This window comes from Salmo trutta, chromosome 5 (genome assembly GCF_901001165.1).
Source record: "Salmo trutta chromosome 5, fSalTru1.1, whole genome shotgun sequence".
NCBI lineage: Eukaryota > Metazoa > Chordata > Actinopteri > Salmoniformes > Salmonidae > Salmo > Salmo trutta.
The window spans coordinates 34,618,276-34,637,514 of NC_042961.1; the positions used below are offsets into that span (position 1 = coordinate 34,618,276).

At 44.4% G+C, this 19,239-nt stretch overlaps 1 protein-coding gene across 1 annotated transcript in view; it reads right to left on the reverse strand.

The window, feature by feature from the left end:
* Positions 1-526: 526 nt before the first annotated feature.
* The window catches only part of etnppl (ethanolamine-phosphate phospho-lyase), a 32,351-nt gene continuing 13,638 nt past the window's right edge, over positions 527-19,239 (reverse strand). Inside the window, exons 7-13 of the mRNA XM_029753446.1 lie at positions 15,127-15,209; positions 14,599-14,824; positions 13,635-13,789; positions 11,169-11,258; positions 10,313-10,443; positions 10,079-10,149; positions 527-1,518 (exon numbers count right to left, since the gene is read on the reverse strand). Coding sequence (XP_029609306.1) covers positions 1,414-1,518; positions 10,079-10,149; positions 10,313-10,443; positions 11,169-11,258; positions 13,635-13,789; positions 14,599-14,824; positions 15,127-15,209 — 861 coding nt within the window. The 3' untranslated portion in view covers positions 527-1,413. The remainder of the gene's footprint in view (positions 1,519-10,078; positions 10,150-10,312; positions 10,444-11,168; positions 11,259-13,634; positions 13,790-14,598; positions 14,825-15,126; positions 15,210-19,239) is intronic.

Here is a 19,239-nt window from a genome sequence, read left to right on the forward strand (position 1 = left end):
TACCTTTTTATGTTATTACTGCACATTAGGATAATAATTGTCTTTAATATAATAATTATCCTTGCAAATGTGTTCACCAAAGACAAAACCAATATTTTAGGACAAATTTCCCCTACACTTCAGTGTTGCATTGATCAAACTTTAGCAATATTGGGCAATAGGAACCTGATGTACCTTAAAACTTGCTGAGTCTCAAATAGCCCCGTTCCTTTTAATAGCCAGCCAATGTCACACATTTCAGCAAATAAACACCTGTTTCAAATTAACGCTGGATCTAAAGGTTACTATGAATTGTTTACGAGGTTTAATGTTTGATTTGTTACATTAAATAATGCCATAATATTTGAGTATTTACTGAAATCATCAATTTTTATCAGCTGTAAGACACTGCTAGCGCTGAGAACTGCTAGCTAACTGGCAAGCACAAAAACTATTTTGGGAGTGCAGACCACTAGAAATTGGCAGATCGCCCTCTAGTAGTGAAAGTATTAACTTCCGGAAAGGCACAGTCGGAGGTCAATGAATATCCTGTCAAGGAAAAGTTGTATTTTATTTTATACAGGCATACTAAGACAAAATAAATGTGACACCGTGTGCAAATGATAACATATTAGTACAAGAAAAGCTGGTATTAAACAATTAACTATACAAATGAGCAAAAGCTAAAATAGAAGACTGTCTCTAACAAGCACCTGTTGTGTTCCGTGATTTAAGCAAATAAACGCCTGGGCTATTAACTAAGTGTTTTGGTACTTGTTCTTGCCACAATTAGCATAGCAGTGCACCATGTCTTGTCCAAGGTTTCTGTGTAGCCAACTCTGCTCCTCAGCATTTTCTTTCAATGTACACAAGAGGCTGCTAGACACAAAGATAAACAATTCTGTCTGCATTATTTATTTGACATTTTTGAAGAACAATGCTTTCATTGAAGAACCTCTCTAAATGTGGACAATAACATGACAATGGCCAATACTACTTTATAGTGTTTTCAGTAGGCCTCCTATCATGCTCTTTATATTTCATTATGATACTTTGAAAAAGTTAGCATTTGTAATCATTGACATTTACTATTTAATATGAAGTCACAGTGAGGGATCAATGCATGACTCTAAAGACATCCTGGACATTAGCACATTAAGTTTGTTCCTCACTTTCAGTATGGGTTTCTAGTTCATTTGCATTCTGTCTCTATACAGAGGAACAGCAGGCCTTATACATGCCTGTCCAAATTTCCAATCACATTTCAAAGTACCTGAGATTAGGATTATAACATCAATGTGTAACTAACATATTATAAATGCTTACAAAAAGTCATTATAGATTTGAGAATGAAGTCGCTTCCTTTATCCATCGAAACATGTAAGTGCGCTGGGCACACTATTCAGGTCTTAGTAGCAAAACTCCACAAGTCCATTAAGGCCTCAGCCTTTTGTTTTGCAGAGAGGCATGCTGTTGAGACGTATCATGGCTATGGCCTATTCCATTTGAATGATGACATCCGTTTTCCTCAGGTTGAACCTTGTGATCAAATGAACATGATGAGAACAATATGGATGAATCTGAAGGCATACAGTATGTGTAACATTTTGCTGCATTCTCAGTATCATCTTTCTCTCTCCTGGTTCCATTTCCTTTAGCTCTTTCCCCTAACACCCACCCTTTCAGTGTCCACCACAGGAGGCTTCTAAGGTGAGAAGGGCTCATAATAATGGCCGGAACTGAGCAAATGGAATGGCATCAAACACCTGGAAACCATGTGTTTGATGTATTTGATATTGTTCCACTGATTCCACACCAGCCATTACCACGAGCCCGTTCTCCCCAATTAAGCTGCCACAAACTTACGCTGCCACAAACCTTCTGTGTCCACAGATCTGAAAAGATAATACTATATTATAATAATACCAGGTCCGTGTGGTGATGGAGAAGCACCTGAATGCTCACACAGTAGTCATTCATGTTTGTAAAAGATGACTTCAGAGGGCTCATAGGCAGGTTAAAGGAGACAGGCAAGTAGGTTCTCATTTCCGGGCCGCTACCAAGAATAGGTCATGGAATGGAATGCTTTAGTCATCTCTTCTGCCTTAAATGCTACTATTTCTCAATGGATTTGGAGTACATTGACAATGTTGACCACTTTTGTGAGAAGCCCCAGTTTTACAAGAGCGATGGCTTGCATTCAAATATGGAAAGGGAAAAAGTTATCTTATAAAATATTGACTCAAATACAGCCAAACCCCTGCTCAGGTAACTCATCTCATTCCCACTATTTCACAGCGTTATCATCGTACTGCTACAGATAACCATATTTCCAGGGGTATAGTCTGTAATAATCTTGTGACCACACATTTGTATTCCACTGTTATCTCTGTTTTTTAAATTGTACCTTTATTTAACTAGGCAAGTCAGTTGAGAACAAATTCTTATTTACAATGATGTCCTACCGGATAACAGTGGGTTAACTGCCTTGTTCAGGGGCAGAGTGACCGATTTGTACCTTGTCAGCTCGGGGATTCGAGCCAGCAACCTTTCGGTTACTGGTCCAATGCTCTAACCACTAGGCTCGTAAAATAGGATAAGAGCGTCTGCTAAATGACTAAAATGTAAATTAACTCTATTCCACATCAAGTAACTGACGCAAGCAGTAAAATTTGATTTAAAAAATAAATAAATAAACACCTTATGGAACAGCGGGGACTGTGAAGCAACACAAACATTGGCACAGACACATGCATACACACACACACACGATAACATACACACTATACATACACATGGATTTAGTACAGTAGATATGTGGTAGTGGTGGAGAAGGGGCCAGTGTGTTGTGAAATCTGTGAATGTATTGTAATGTTTTTAAAATTGTATAAACTGCCTTAATTTTGCTGGACCCCAGGAAGAGTAGCTGCTGCTTTTGAAGCAGCTAATGGGGATCCATAATAAATACAAACACAAACTTCTGCTCTGGTCTGCACTAGCTCTGGTCCAACTCTGGTCCTGGGCATAGCTAGCTAGTTTGCATCAACTTCATGTAATTGTCAATAAAAGCCTTTGACACTTAAGAAATGCTTGTAATTATACTTCAGTATTCCAAAGGAAATCTGACAAAAATATCTAAAGACACTGAAGCAGCAAACTTTGTGGAAATGAATATTTGTGTCATTCTAAAAACCTTTGGGCACAACTGTACACTACCATTCAAAAGTTTGGGGTCACTTAGAAATGTCCTTGTTTTTGAAAGAAAAGCTAATTTTTTGTCCATTAAATTAACATACAATTAATTGATCAGAAATACAGTGTAGACATTGTTAATGTTGTAAATTATTATTGTAGTTGGAAATGGCAGAGAGGCCCATTATCAGCAACCATCTCTCCTGTGTTCAATGGCACGTTGTGTTAGCTAATCCAAGTTTATAATTTTAAAAGGTTAAGTGATCATTAGAAAACCCTTTTGCAATTATGTTAGCACAGCTGAATACTGTTGTGCTTATTAAAGAAGAAATAAAACGGGCCTTCTTTAGACTAGTTGAGCATCTGGAGCATCAGCATTTGTGGGTTCGATTACAGGCTCAAAATTGCCAGAAACAAAGACCTTTCTTTTGAAACTCGTCAGTCTATTCTTGTTCTGAGAAATTGCCAAGAAACTGAAGATCACGTTCAACGCTGTGAACTACTCCCTTCACAGAACAGCACAAACTGGCCCTAACCAGAATAGAAAGAGGAGTGGGAGGCCCCGGTGCACAACTGAGCAAGAGGACAAGTACATTAGAGTGTCTAGTTTGAGAAACAGACACCTCACAAGTCCTCAACTGGCAGCTTCATTAAATAGTACCCGCAAAACACCAGCCTCAACATCAACAGTGAAGAGGCGAAGGCCAGCATTCAGGCAGATGTTAGAGGTGCTTTTTTACTGAAGAATGTGTTTGTTTCATATGATTCACATGTATTGTGTAATTGATGTGCATATACAGTTGAAGTCGGAAGTTTACATACACCTTAGCCAAATACATTTAAACTCCGTTTTTTCACAATTCCTGACATTTAATCCCAGTAAAAATTCCCTGTTTTAGGTTAGTTAGGATCACCACTTTATTTTAAGAATGTGAAATATCAGAATAATAGTAGAGAGAATGATTTATTTCAGCTTTTATTTCTTCTATTTGGTAGGATTGCCTTTAAATTGTTAAACTTGGGTCAAATGTTTCGGGTAGCCTTCCACAACCTTCCCACAATAAGTTGGGTGAATTTTGGCCCATTCCTCCTGACAGAGCTGGTGTAACTGAGTCAAGTTTGTAGGCCTCCTTGCTCGCACACTCTTTTTCAGTTCTGCCCACAAATTTTCTATAGGATTAAGGTCAGGGCTTTGTGATGGCCACTCCAATACCTTGACTTGGTTGTCTTTAAGTCATTTTGCCACAGCTTTGGAAGTGTTTTTGGGGTCATTGTCCATTTGGAAGACCCATTTGCGACCAAGCTTTAACTTCCTGACTGATGTCTTGAGATGTTGCTTCAATATATATACATCATTTTCCATCCTCATGATGCCATCTATTTTGTAAAGTGCACCAGTCCCTCCTGCAACAAAGCACCCCAACAACATGATGCTGCCACACATGTGCATCACGGTTGAGATGGTGTTCTTCGGCTTGCAAGCCTCCCCCTTTCTCCTCCAAACATAACGATGGTCATTATGGCCAAACAGTTCTATTTGTTTTTCATCAGACCAGAGGACATTTCTCCAAAAAGAACGATCTTTGTCCCCATGTGCAGTTGCAAACCGTAGTCTGGCTTTCTTTTTTATGGTGATTTGGAGCAGTGGCTTCTTCCTTGCTGAGCGGCATTTCAATTTATGTCAATATAGGACTCGTTTTACTCTGGATATAGATACTTTTGTACCTGTTTCCTCCAGCATCTTCAGAAGTTCCTTTTTTTTGTTCTGGGATTGATTTGCACTTTTCGCACCAAAGTACGTTCATCTCTAGGAGACAGAACGCGTCTCTTTCCTGAGCGGTATGATGGCTGCGTGGTCCCATGGTGTTTATACTTATGTACTATTGTTTGTACAGATGAACGTGGTACCTTCAGGCATTTGGAAATTGCTCCCAAGGATGGTCCAGACTTGTGGAGGTCTGCAATTTCTTTTCTGATGTCTTGGCTGATTTATTTTGATTTCCCATGATGTCAAGCAAAGAGGCACTGAGTTTGAAGGTAGGCCTTGAAATACATCCACAGGTACACCTCCAATTGACTCAAATTATGTCAATTAGCCTATCAGAAGCTTCCAAAGCCATGACATCATTTTCTGGAATATTCAAAGCTGTTTAAAGGCACAGTCAACTTAGTGTATGTAAACTTCTGACCCACTAGAATTGATCTCTCACAATTGTTTACTATCTGTAAACAATTGTTGGAAAAATTACTTGTCATGCACAAAGTAGATGTCCTAACCGACTTGCCAAAACTATAGTTTGTTAACAAGAAATTTGTGGAGTGGTTGAAAAATGAGTTTTAATGACTCCAACCTAAGTGTATGTAAACTTCCGACTTCAAATTCATGTTGGACGGAATTCCAATTTGAGCAGCAGCAGCTGAAAAATGAGCTCCTACAAATATTGAAATTTACATGGTTTTTAGAGTGAAGTACATCGGAAAAAATCAAAAGAAAACTGCAAGACTGAATAGGAGAAAAAACAAGCAACAAACCAAGAAGATAGGCTTTTGAAAAAAGTTACTATTTTTCATAAAATTGTAGTTATCTTAGCTTGCTGAATTGTTTACCAGTTGCTAAGCAGTTGCTAGGGACTCTTTTGGAAGAAGCTAGCTAGCTAACGAAGAATAACAAAGAATATCTAGTTAACAGAAGAAAAGAGAGAAAATCAGGACAGAAGAAAAAGAATATCAAAGTGAAACAGTTCTCTAAAGACACAAGAGACAATAATACAAGAAACAACACTTCTGTAGCTTGTCAACTATGTGTCTGTCTATCCCTGTTCTCTCCCCTCTGCACAGGCCATACAAACGCTTCACACCGCGTGGCCGCTGCCACTCTAACCTGGTGGTCCCAGCGCGCACGACCCACGTGGAGTTCCAGGTCTCCGGCAGCCTCTGGAACTGCCGGTCTGCGGCCAACAAGGCTGAGTTCATCTCTGCCTATGCTACCCTCCAGTCCCTAGACTTCCTGGCGCTGACGGAAACATGGATTACCACAGATAACACTGCTACTCCTACTGCTCTCTCCTCGTCTGCCCACGTATTCTCGCATCGAGCCAGCGGGGTGGTGGCACTGGAATCCTCATCTCTCCCAAGTGGACATTCTCTCTTTCTCCCCTGACCCATCTGTCTATCTCCTCATTTGAATTCCATGCTGTCACAGTTACCAGCCCTTTCAAGCTTAACATCCTTATCATTTATCGCCCTCCAGGTTCCCTTGGAGAGTTCATCAATGAGCTTGACGCCTTGATAAGTTCCTTTCCTGAGGATGGCTCACCTCTCACAGTTCTGGGTGACTTTAACCTCCCCACGTCTACCTTTGACTCATTCCTCTCTGCCTCCTTCTTTCCACTCCTCTCCTCTTTTGACCTCACCCTCTCACCTTCCCCCCCTACTCACAAGGCAGGCAATACGCTTGACCTCATCTTTACTAGATGCTGTTCTTCCACTAATCTCATTGCAACTCCCCTCCAAATCTCCGACCACTACCTTGTATCCTTTTCCCTCTCGCTCTCATCCAACACTTCTCACTCTGCCCCTACTCGGATGGTATTGCGCCGTCCCAACCTTCGCTCTCTCTCTCCCACTACTCTCTCCTGTTCCATCCTATCATCTCTTCCCTCTGCTCAAACCTTCTCCAACCTATCTCCTGATTCTGCCTCCTCAACCCTCCTCTCCTCCCTTTCTGCATCCTTTGATTTTCTCTGTCCCCTATCCTCCAGGCCGGCTCGGTCCTCCCCTCCTGCTCCGTGGCTCGACGACTCACTGCGAGCTCACAGAACAGGGCTCCGGGCAGCCGAGCGGAAATGGAGGAAAACTCGCCTCCCTGCGGACCTGGCATCCTTTCACTCCCTCCTCTCTACATTCTCCTCTTCTGTCTCTGCTGCTAAAGCCACTTTCTACCATTCTAAATTCCAAGCATCTGCCTCTAACCCTAGGAAGCTCTTTGCTACCTTCTCCTCCCTCCTGAATCCTCCTCCCCCTCCCCCCCTCCTCCCTCTCTGCGGATGACTTCGTCAACCATTTTGAAAAGAAGGTTGACGATATCCGATCCTCGTTAGCTAAGTCAAACGACACCGCTGGTCCTGCTCACACTGCCCTACCCTGTGCTTTGACCTCTTTCTCCCCTCTCTCTCCAGATGAAATCTCGCGTCTTGTGACGGCCGGCCGCCCAACAACCTGCCCACTTGACCCTATCCCCTCCTCTCTTCTCCAGACCATTTCCGGAGACCTTCTCCCCTACCTCACCTCGCTCATCAACTCATCCTTGACCGCTGGCTACGTCCCTTCCGTCTTCAAGAGAGCGAGAGTTGCACCCCTTCTGAAAAAACCTACACTCGATCCCTCCCATGTCAACAACTACAGACCAGTATCCCTTCTTTCTTTTCTCTCCAAAACTCTTGAACGTGCCGTCCTTGGCCAGCTCTCCTGCTATCTCTCTCAGAATGACCTTCTTGATCCAAATCAGTCAGGTTTCAAGACTGGGCATTCAACTGAGACTGCTCTTCTCTGTGTCACGGAGGCTCTCCGCACTGCTAAAGCTAACTCTCTCTCCTCTGCTCTCATCCTTCTAGACCTATCTGCTGCCTTTGATACTGTGAACCATCAGATCCTCCTCTCCACCCTCTCCGAGTTGGGCATCTCCGGCGCGGCCCACGCTTGGATTGCGTCCTACCTGACAGGTCGCTCCTACCAGGTGGCGTGGCGAGAATCTGTCTCCGCACCACGCGCTCTCACCACTGGTGTCCCCCAGGGCTCTGTTCTAGGCCCTCTCCTATTCTCGGTATACACCAAGTCACTTGGCTCTGTCATATCCTCACATGGTCTCTCCTATCATTGCTATGCAGACGACACACAATTCATCTTCTCCTTTCCCCCTTCTGATAACCAGGCGGCGAATCGCATCTCTGCATGTCTGGCAGACATATCAGTGTGGATGACGGATCACCACCTCAAGCTGAACCTCGGCAAGACGGAGCTGCTCTTCCTCCCGAGGAAGGACTGCCCGTTCCATGATCTCGCCATCACGGTTGACAACTCCCTTGTGTCCTCCTCCCAGAGTGCTAAGAACCTTGGCGTGATCCTGGACAACACCCTGTCGTTCTCCACTAACATCAAGGCGGTGACCCGATCCTGTAGGTTCATGCTCTACAACATTCGCAGAGTACGACCCTGCCTCACACAGGAAGCGACGCAGGTCCTAATCCAGGCACATGTCATCTCCCGTCTGGATTACTGCAACTCGCTGTTGGCTGGGCTCCCTGCCTGTGCCATTAAACCCCTACAACTCATCCAGAACGCCGCAGCCCATCTGGTGTTCAACCTTCCCAAGTTCTCTCATGTCACCCCGCTCCTCCGCTCTCTCCACTGGCTTCCAGTTGAAGCTCGCATCCGCTACAAGACCATGGTGCTTGCCTACGGAGCTGTGAGGGGAACGGCACCTCCATACCTTCAGGCTCTGATCAGGCCCTACACCCAAACAAGGGCACTGCGTTCATCCACCTCTGGCCTGCTGGCCCCCCTACCTCTGAGGAAGCACGGTTCCCGCTCAGCCCAGTCCAAACTGTTCGCTGCTCTGGCACCCCAATGGTGGAACAAGCTCCCTCACGACGCCAGGACAGCGGAGTCAATCACCACCTTCCGGAGACACCTGAAACCCCACCTCTTTACTTTATCCTATCCCAGGTATTCCTTAATCCTTCTATCCCCCCCCCCTTAAAAGATTTAGATGCACTATTGTAAAGTGGTTGTTCCACTGGATATCATAAGGTGAATGCACCAATTTGTAAGTCGCTCTGGATAAGAGCGTCTGCTAAATGACTTAAATGTAAATGTAAATGTAACTGTAGATATGTATAGCGTAATTCTTATTCATTGATTTGTGGGCCATGGTTCTGACGGACCTGCTCTGACTTGGAGCCAAGGCAAGGCCACTGGTACTATTCATCTGGCAATTACATAAACAATAGCTAACCTAACTTTAACATCTTCTGACAAAGCAACTGTCTTGACGATTCAGAGGTTGTTGATTCTGCTCACCCCAAGTCTTTAGTGTCACACTCCTAATGCAAACAATTACACTAGACAGTCCCTCCAGGATATCGTGGGAACTTTTTGTGATATTTGCAGGCAAAAATGCTTGATTTTGCTGCAGCAATTGTGATATTTTGCATGGCAATATGCAATGATTTCATCCAATTTGTCACAAAAATGCGCTGACGTGGGAAAAAGTTTAATGTTTGGCTTGATTGAACCAAATTATGTGGTAAATGGGCAGTGATTGGTTAAAATTGCGAGTTCTCGCATAATATGCAGGAAATTGTTAATTTTGAAAAACAATTGGCAATTGCAGAATCCTAGAAGGACTGACTAGAGCAAATGACACCCTGGTGTGTGGTAAGTCCTTCGTATAAATGAACCATTATGGTGAATTTCCACTGAGGATTTACCCTGGTGTTTTACTAAAAAGGCTCAGACTTTTGTTTTCCACTTCCACTGCCCGGCTCCAGAGAGTGACTCACTGGGCCATGGCCTCCGATGACTTGCTCTGACTTGGGACCAAGGCGAGGCCACTAGTACTTTTCAGCCAGCATTTAAATAACAATGGCTAACTGTGAACATGGGTTAACACCTTCCACAGTTAACACCTTCTCACAGAGCAACTGTATTGATGATGCAGAGTTCATTGGTTCTGCTCTTCTCAAGTCCTAAGTGTCAGCCCTAGCTATGGAAACTCAGTTCCAAAAAAATATCACAATACATTAACATAATCAGTGGCGACACACTGGTACTGCTAAAATTAGATATGTGAATGCCAAAGAGATTGAGGGGAAGGAGCTAGGGCCTATATGAACTGGGCCAGACTTACATTTCTCTTACGGCTTCCATTCTTTGTATGTACTGTGGAGGGCATTTGTAACCCCAACGCCTTCTCAATGTCTGTAAAAAAATGTAAAAAAATCCTCATAGTAAAACTTCTTGCCATGGTACTACAGTGACATGACACTACAAGTATTTTGAATAATGGACAAGAGAAAGAAGGATGTGGTTTCTGATACTTTCCAGACAACAGCTCACAAACTCAGAGGGGCATTAAGAGTACCTGTGAGAATCTGGTCAATCTTTTCCACGACCATGTCGGCGTCCTCCTCAGAGAAGCACATGGGTGGTTTGAACTTGAGGACATTGCGATGAGGACCATCTGCACTTAGTAGGATGTGTTGTTCCTTCAGTCTGGGGAAACAGAGTTTGGAACTCCATATTTGTCCTAATGAAACAAGCATACTGCAATATCTGTTCTGGGTCTACAAGTCTCTTCTGGATCAATTACAATTAAGATTTTCAGGAGAAGATATGTTTCTTGACTTGAGGCCATCCCCCAAGTGCTAAACTATGGTTTAGTTTACTATAGCACAGCCAACTATAGCCACGTTTACACTGGGGTTGAGATAATGGCTGTCAATGACGTATATGTCCAAACGTTTACATAAACGGTGTTGTAACACTACAACTAGTAGGTGCACAACGATTTTTGGTCTTAATATGCTCATATAACAACTGCACGTAGTTCATGTGTGCTTCTGCAATGCTCAATTTATAAACTTTTATTGAGATCATTACAATACGACACATCACCGGTATCATGTGATGTTTGAAACCGAAACCAACATGGGTCTTAAAAATACTCACAGAACTTGATCCTAAAAAAATAAGTCGGAATCCATGGCAAATTGTGAATTAAAAACCTTACACTTGATTTGAAAATGTGCTATTTGATTTAACATGATTCTAATTGATAAAACATGCTTCTATGTGTGATTTACACGGCTTGATAAATGTGCAGACATTTTATAAACTGTGTTTAATCTCATTTTAAGAACTGACCATATGCTAAAATGCAGTATAAAAACGAAGTACGTTTTATAAATGTCTAAAAAGGGCCTAAATGAGTCACTCACTTGTAAATTATGTCCTGGGCTTCCGCTGTAGCAGGGGTCAGTTTCACCCGATCTCTCACAAGCTCCGCCCCAACAAACAGGCCACGACCCCTATCAGACATTACATCATCACAGTCTGACCCCTGACACACACAGAGCTTTTGTGAACCTCTGTCATGTTGAACGTGTTGTTACCAGCTGCATTTCTAAGAATCCTGAGGGCCCTCGGAGTGTGGTGTCAGGAAATGCACATGTAGCGAAATGCTTGTGCTTCTAGTTCCAACAGTGCAGTAATATCTAACAAGTAATCTAACAATTCCCCAACAATTACCTAATACACACAAAGCTAAAGGGGTGAATGAGAATATGCACATATAAGTATATGGATGAGCGATGGCCGAGCGGCATAGGCAAGGTGCAGTAGATAGTATAAAATACAGTATATACATGTGATATGAGTAATGTGAGATATGTGAACATTATTAAAGTGGCATTGTTTAAAGTGACTAGTGATCCATTTATTAAAGTGTCCAGTGATTGGGTCTCAATGTAGGCAGCAGCCTCTTTGAGTTAGTGATTGCTGTTTAGCAGTCTGATGGCCTTGAGACAGAAGCTGTTTTTCAATCTCTCGGTCCCAGCTTTGATGCACCTGTACTGACCTCGCCTTCTGGATGATAGCGGTATGAACAGGCAGTGGCTCGGGTGGTTGTTGTCCTTGATGATCTTTTTGGCCTTCCTGTGACATCGGGTGCTGTAGGTGTCATGGAGGGCAGGTAGTTTGCCGCCCGGTGATGCGTTGTGCAGACCGCACTACCCTCTGGAGAGCCTTGCGGTTGAGGGCGGTGCAGTTGCCGTACCAGGCTGACCATTGGTACTAAGATAAGGACCCTGGGACTAAACACCTCCCTCTGCAACTGGATCCTGGACTTCCTGACGGGCCGCACCCAGGTGGTAAGGATAGGTATCAACACATCCGCCACGCTAATCCTCAACACAGGGGCCCCTCAGGGGTGCGTGCTCAGTCCCCTCCTGTACTCGCTGTTCACTCATGACTGCACAGACAGGCACGACTCAAACACCATCATTAAGTTTGCCGATGACACAGTGGTAGGCCTGATCACCAACAACGACGAGACAGCCTATAGGGAGGTCAGAGACCTGGCCGGGTGGTGCCAGGACAACAACCTCTCCCTCAATGTGATCAAGACAAAGGAGATGATTGTGGACTACAGGAAAAGGAGGACCGAGCATGCCCCCATTCTCATCGACGGGGCTGTAGTGGACAGGTTGACAGCTTCAAGTTCCTTGGTGTCCACATCACCAACAAACTAACATGGTCCAAGCACACCAAGACAGTCATGAAGAGGGCACGATAAAACCTATTCCCCCTCAGGATACTGAAAAGATTTGGCATGGGTCCTCAGATCCTCAAAAGGTTCTACAGCTGCACTATGGAGAGCATCCTGACTGGTTGCATCACTGCCTGGTAAGGCAACTGCTCTGCCTCCGACCGCCAGGCACTACAGAAGGTAGCTTCCCGCCATCCAGGACTTCTATACCAGGCGGTGTCAGAGGAAGGCCCTAAAAATTGTCAAAGACTCCAGCCACCCTAGTCATAGACTGTTCTCTCTGCTACCGCACGGCAAGCGGTACCGGAACGCCAAGTCTAGGTCCAAGAGGCTTCTAATCAGCTTCTACCCCCAAGCCATAAGACTCCTGAACATCTAATCAAATGGCTACCCAGACTATTTTCATTGCCCCCCCCCCCACACCTTTTACGCTGATGCTACTCTCTGTTATTATCTATGCATAGTCACTTTAATAACTCTACCTAGATGTACATATTACCTCAATTACCTCGACTAACCGGTGCCCCCGCACATTAACTATTTACCGGTACCCTCTGTATATAGTCTCGCTATTGTTATTTTACTGCTGCTCTTTAACTACCTGTTACTTTTATTTCTTATTCTTATTCGCATTTTTTTAAACTGCATTGCTGGTTAGGGGCTTGTAAGTAAGCATTTCACTGTAAGGTCTACACCTGTTGTATTCGGCGCATGTGACGAATAACATTTCATTTGAAATACATAGGGCAGCAGCCTCTAAGGTCCAGGGATGAGTAACCGGGTGGTAGCCAACTTGTGACAATGACTAAGTTCAGGGCAGGGTACTGGGTGGAAGCCGGCTAGTGATGGCTATTTAACAGTCTGATGGCCTTGCGATAGAAGCTGTTTTTCAGTCTCTTGGTCTCAGCTTTGATGCACCTGTACTGACCTTGACTTCTGGACAATAGAGGGGTGAACAGAACATGGCTCGGGTGGCTGATGTTCTTGATGATCTTCTTGGATTTCCTGTGACAGTGGGTGCCGAAGATGTCCAGGGCTGGTAGTGCGGTGATGCGTTGTGCTGACCGCACCACCCTCTGGAAAGCCCTGCAGTTATGGACAGTGCAGTGTGTGTGTGTGTGTGTGTGTGTGTGTGTACCTGATATCCCCCACCAGTGGATGCTTCTCCTTCTGCTGCTCCAACAGTCGCGTCAGGTAGCCCCCCACCCGCAGCGCGTTGCCTTGGAGATCCTCTTTCTCAATCACGTCCAGCACAGCAAGGCCAATGGCACAGGACACAGGGTTACCGCCAAACTGGGAAATCCAAGTTGCAGAAAACAGTCAGGTCATGTACAACTGGAAGACAAATCTGCTGGGAATTGGCAAAATTAGCTAAATTTCACCTATTTACATTTATATTGAGTATATAAAACATTAAGGACACCTGCTCTTTCCATGACATAGACTGACTAGGTGAATCAAGGTGAAAGCTATGATACCTTATTGATGCCACTTGTTAAATCCAATTCAATCAGTGTTGTTGAAGGGGAGGAGACAGGTCAAATAAGGATTTTTAAGCCTTGAAATAATTGAGACATGGATTGTGTATGTGTGTCATTCAGAGGGTGAATGGGAAAGACAAAATATTTAGGTGCCTTTGAACAGGGTATCGTAGTGTCAAGAACTGCAACACTGCTGCGTTTTTCACGCCCAACAGTTTCCTGTGTGTATCAAGAATGGTCAACCACCCAAAGGACATCCAGCCAACTTGACACAACTGTGGGAAGCATTGAAGTCAACATGGGCCAACATCCCTGTGGAATGCTTTCGACACCTTGTAGAATCCATGCCCCGATGAATTGAGGCTGTTCTGAGGGCCGGGGGGGGGGGACGACTCAATTTTAGGAAGGTGTTCCTAATGTTTTGTACACTCAGTGTATTTACAATTAGTTAGCTTCACTCTTTTGCTGGCTACCTTCTTGCCTCCAAGCATGAAGGAAGGAGTGTTTGGTAGCTAGCAAAAGAGTGAAGCTAACTAATTGTAAATACAGTGTACAAACATTAGGAACAGTTAAGTTAACGTTTGACGATTTATGTAACCACTTGGTTGCTAATCCTCTTACCGTGTTGAAGTACTCCATGCCAGAGTTCTTGAAGGCCTCTGCTACCTCTCTTGTGGTGACCACACATGACATGGGGTGCCCGTTGCCGATGGGTTTGCCCATGGTGACAATGTCAGGCACAAAGTCTTCTCCCTGTAGCTGGAAGGCCCAGAAGTGCGTGCCAACACGGCCAAATCCCACCTGCACCTCGTCAGCGATGAATAGGCCACCAGCCCGGTGAACATGTCTGTGGGGGAGAGGAACAGTGCAGTGGTATGGAAGTACTCGTGCACACACACACAAAACAACAAATGTATTTACTTGCAACACAAAAATAAATCTAATTAAAAGTTGCCTCTTGTGCTCTTTCCTAAATAACAATAATGTAAATGTTAGCCAATTCCCACCAATAAGTTATAAGATTGCCAATCAGATCACAATGCATCTTATAACACCCAATTTCAGTGTGGTGATGGTCCAATCGCAATCCAAAAATAGCAGGTGTAAATGGGGTCTTATAGTGAGTAAATGCAGTCTCTTGGTACATACTGTGCCACTTTCTGGAAGTAGCCTGCAGGGGGAATGACTTGCCCACCACAACTCTGCAGCGACTCTGCAATAAAAGCAGCAACCTGCACAAGAGAAGAGCACATCAGACCCAACACCATGTCTCCCCTTATGTCAACACACACAGATAGGGGAAATACTTGTCCCAGGTAGTGTCCCAGGTCTATGAACCTGTGAATTCCTCTCTCCCCTTTTTCATAACAGTGGAGTCTCACTTTTTGGCTAACATTTAGCCACTCCCAGCCAAGAAGAAAACAATCTCACTAAGCCTTAAAGCTCAATAGCAACAAGATGAAAAAGATATGGTTAAAGGGATAAGATGAGACTGCATCATACAGCAAAAGGTCCATTAGGCCAGCTTGTCTTCTGGGAGAATTGCATTGTAATCCATCCATTTCCATCTCTTTGCCTTCTTGGGCTGCCATCACTTCCATCTTGCTACTGAACTGGGAATGATTGATGTCAGAAAGTAAAGATGGGACCTTCCATTGGATTCGGCTGTGGATCTCCTAGGTTTTTCCTGGAACAGAGGGTTAAGCCAGCCAGTGTCATTGGCCCTGGGAAGCCCCAGAAGAGCCCCTGTAAATCAGTGTAACCAGGGGACAGGCAGATCTGTGGAGTTCCTCTATGCAGCCCATTCTCGGCCCTGACCTGAGAGTGGGAGAAACAGCAAGAGAAGAGATAGGAAAGACGGGAGGGAGAAAAGAAGGAGGGGTGGAAGATACAATTATTATTGCCTGTGTTGGGGGGAAAAAACGGGCAAAAACAGGCAACTTCCTTTGTGTATGGGCAGTGCTTGATTTAGGCAGGAGCTCACCAGAACTGAGCACCTCAAATGTTCTACATTGTGTGATGGGTAAATAGTTAGGCTATTTCATGTAAAGAAAAACAACACTGGACTACAAAACATTAGAAGATCTTAGAAGTACAGTCCAGATTTGAAGACCACATCTTGCAGACATCCTATACAGGTACCTAAAGCCTAGACAGACTGCCATCTACTGTAGATAAATGTGACCTGTTTCAAGAAACTAGGTATATGTCTCACATCACTACTTCACAGGAGAGGCATAGAAATATAAATATGTTTTTGGCAGAAATGCCTTATGGAACATGTGAACTTTCATGTGCCTTAATAACAAACTTGTATGCCATCTGTAAATATGAATACAATTGTTAAATAACGAGCCTAGTTGGTTTAGCCACGGAAAAATACAGGAACCTTCTCGCTAGCCATGATTGGCTGAGATAATGGATGGGCTGGACATGCTGAGAGATGTTCGGATTGGTCTGCCATGTAACGTGCTTCTGTCTATAACATCAGCTGTTAAGTAAGTGTGGATAATCCTGTCTATCGCTGCTTTTTTTGAAAGACATCATGAAAAACTGAAAAAGTTTTGCTACTGCTCTCAACATTGCTGCCTTGAAGTTAACAGCACTATCAATAAAGCTCAGTGAGAAAACGTTGAGATGGACTACTTTCTGGAGGATGATCGTGCCATGCTGACTCTCTCTGAAAATGAATCAGACAATGAGTAAATCCCTGATTTACATTTGAGTCATTTAGCAGACGCTCTAATCCAGAGCAATTTACAGTAGTGAATGCATACATTTCATGCCTTTTGTTTTGCTTTTTTGTCCTGGCCCCCGATGGGAATTGAACCCACAACCTTGGCGTTGCACACACCATGCTCTACCAACTGAGCCACAGGGAAGACATTTAAACAGGTCAACATACACAAGGCTGCGGGGCCAGATGGATTACCAGGACGTGTGCTCCGGGCATGTGCTGAGCAACTAGCAGGTGTCTTCACTGACATTTTCAACATGTCCCTGATTGAGTCTGTAATACCAACATGTTTCAAGCAGACCACCATAGTCCGTGTGCCCAAGAATACAAAGGCAACCTGCCTAAATGACTACAGACCCGTAGCACTCACGTCCGTAGCCATGAAGTGCTTTGAAAGGTTGGTAATGGCTCACATCAACACCATTATCCCAGAAACCCTAGACCCACTCCAATTTGCATACCGCCCAAACAGATCCATAGATGATGCAATCTCTACTGCACTCCACACTGCCCTTTCCCACCTGGACAAAAGGAACACTTATGTGAGAATGCTATTCATTGACTATAGCTCAGCGTTCAACACCATAGTACCCTCAAAGCTCATCACTAAGCTAAGGATCCTGGGACTAAACACCTCCCTCTGCAACTGGATCCTGGACTTCCTGACGGCCGCCCTCAGGTGGTGAAGGTAGGTAGCAACACATCTGCCACGCTGATCCTCAACACTGGAGCTCCCAGGTGTGCGTGCTCAGTCCCCTCCTGTACTCCCTGTTCACCCACGACTGCATGGCCGCATGACTCCAACACCATCATTAAGTTTGCAGACGACACAACAGTGGTAGGCCTGATCACCGACAACGACGAGACAGCCTATAGGGAGGAAGTCAGAGACCTGGCCGGGTGGTGCCAGAATAACAACCTATCCCTCAACGTAACCAAGACTAAGGAGATTATTATGGACTACAGGAAAAGGAGGACCGAACACGCCCCCATTCTCATCGACGGGGCTGTAGTGGAGCAGGTTGAGAGATTCAAGTTCCTTGGTGTCCACATCAACAACAAACTAGAATGGTCCAAACACCAAGGCAGTCGTGAAGAGGGCACGACAAAGCCTATTCCCCCTCAGGAAACAAAAAATATTTGGCATTTTTCCTGAGATCCTCAAAAGGTTCTACAGCTGCAACATCGAGAGCATCCTGACTGGTTGCATCACTGCCTGGTACGGCAATTGCTCGGCCTCTGACAGCAAGGCACTACAGAGGGTAGTGCGTACGGCCCAGTACATCACTGGGGCTAAGCTGCCTGCCATCCAGGACCTCTACACCAGGCGGTGTCAGAGGAAGGCCCTAAAAATTGTCAAAGACCCCAGCCACCCCAGTCATAGACTGTTCTCTCTACTACCGCATGGCAAGCGGTACCGGAGTGCCAAGTCTAGGACAAAAATCCTTCTCAACAGTTTTTACTCCCAAGCCATTAGACTCCTGAACTGGTAATCAAATGGCTACCCGGACTATTTGCATTGTGTGCCCCCCAACCCCTCTTTTTATGCTGCTGCTACTCTCTGTTTATCATATATGCATAGTCACTTTAGCTATACATTCATGTACATACTACCTCAATTGGGCCGACCAACCAGTGCCCCCACACATTGGCTAACCGGGCTATCTGCATTGTGTCCCACCCACCACCCGCCAACCCCTCTTTTACGTTACTGCTACTCTCTGTTCATCATATATGCATAGTCACTTTAACCATATCTACATGTACATACTACCTCAATCAGCCTGACTAACCGGTGTCTGTATGTAGCCTCGCTACTTCTATAGCCTCGCTATTTCTTGACCTACCTGTTGTTCACCTAATACCTTTTTTGCACTATTGGTTAGAGCCTGTAAGTAAGCATTTCACTGTAAGGTCTCCACCTGTTGTATTCAGCGCACGTGACAAAGAAACTTTGATTTGATTTGACATGGTAGAGTCTTCTGATGACAATGGTGGGGAAGAAACGGTGTCGTTGTCACGGAAGAAGTTGACCGAGTTTTGAAATCAGTGGAATGCCCAGTGGAAGCAGAGAGATGATTGCCAAATGCGGAGAGTTCCCAAAGAGAACACAGAAAGAAGGCAGTTGGTTAAAATACCTGTCTCCGGATTGCATCTTCAAACTAAGGGCAATCATGGCATCCGTGACAGAGGTAGGAGCGTTCATCCATGTTTACAGGTAAGAATCTAGCTACATTTTCAGATATTATATGTTGCTAATTTAGTCAGAAAGTCGTTTTAATTGCAAGTTAAAGCGTACTGTTAGCTAGCTAGCTAAAGTTAGTTGGGTGGCTCGCTATTCGAGATTATGGTTCATTGTTTAGCGAGCTAGCTAGCTACATGTCTAAACAAAAGACCCCACTATGCAAGTAACCATTTCACAGTACCGTTTACACCTTCTGTATCCTGTGCATGTGACAAATAAACTTAGATTTTATTTGATATATTGTGTGTTTACCAGAGACGGTAATGGGATGAACAACATG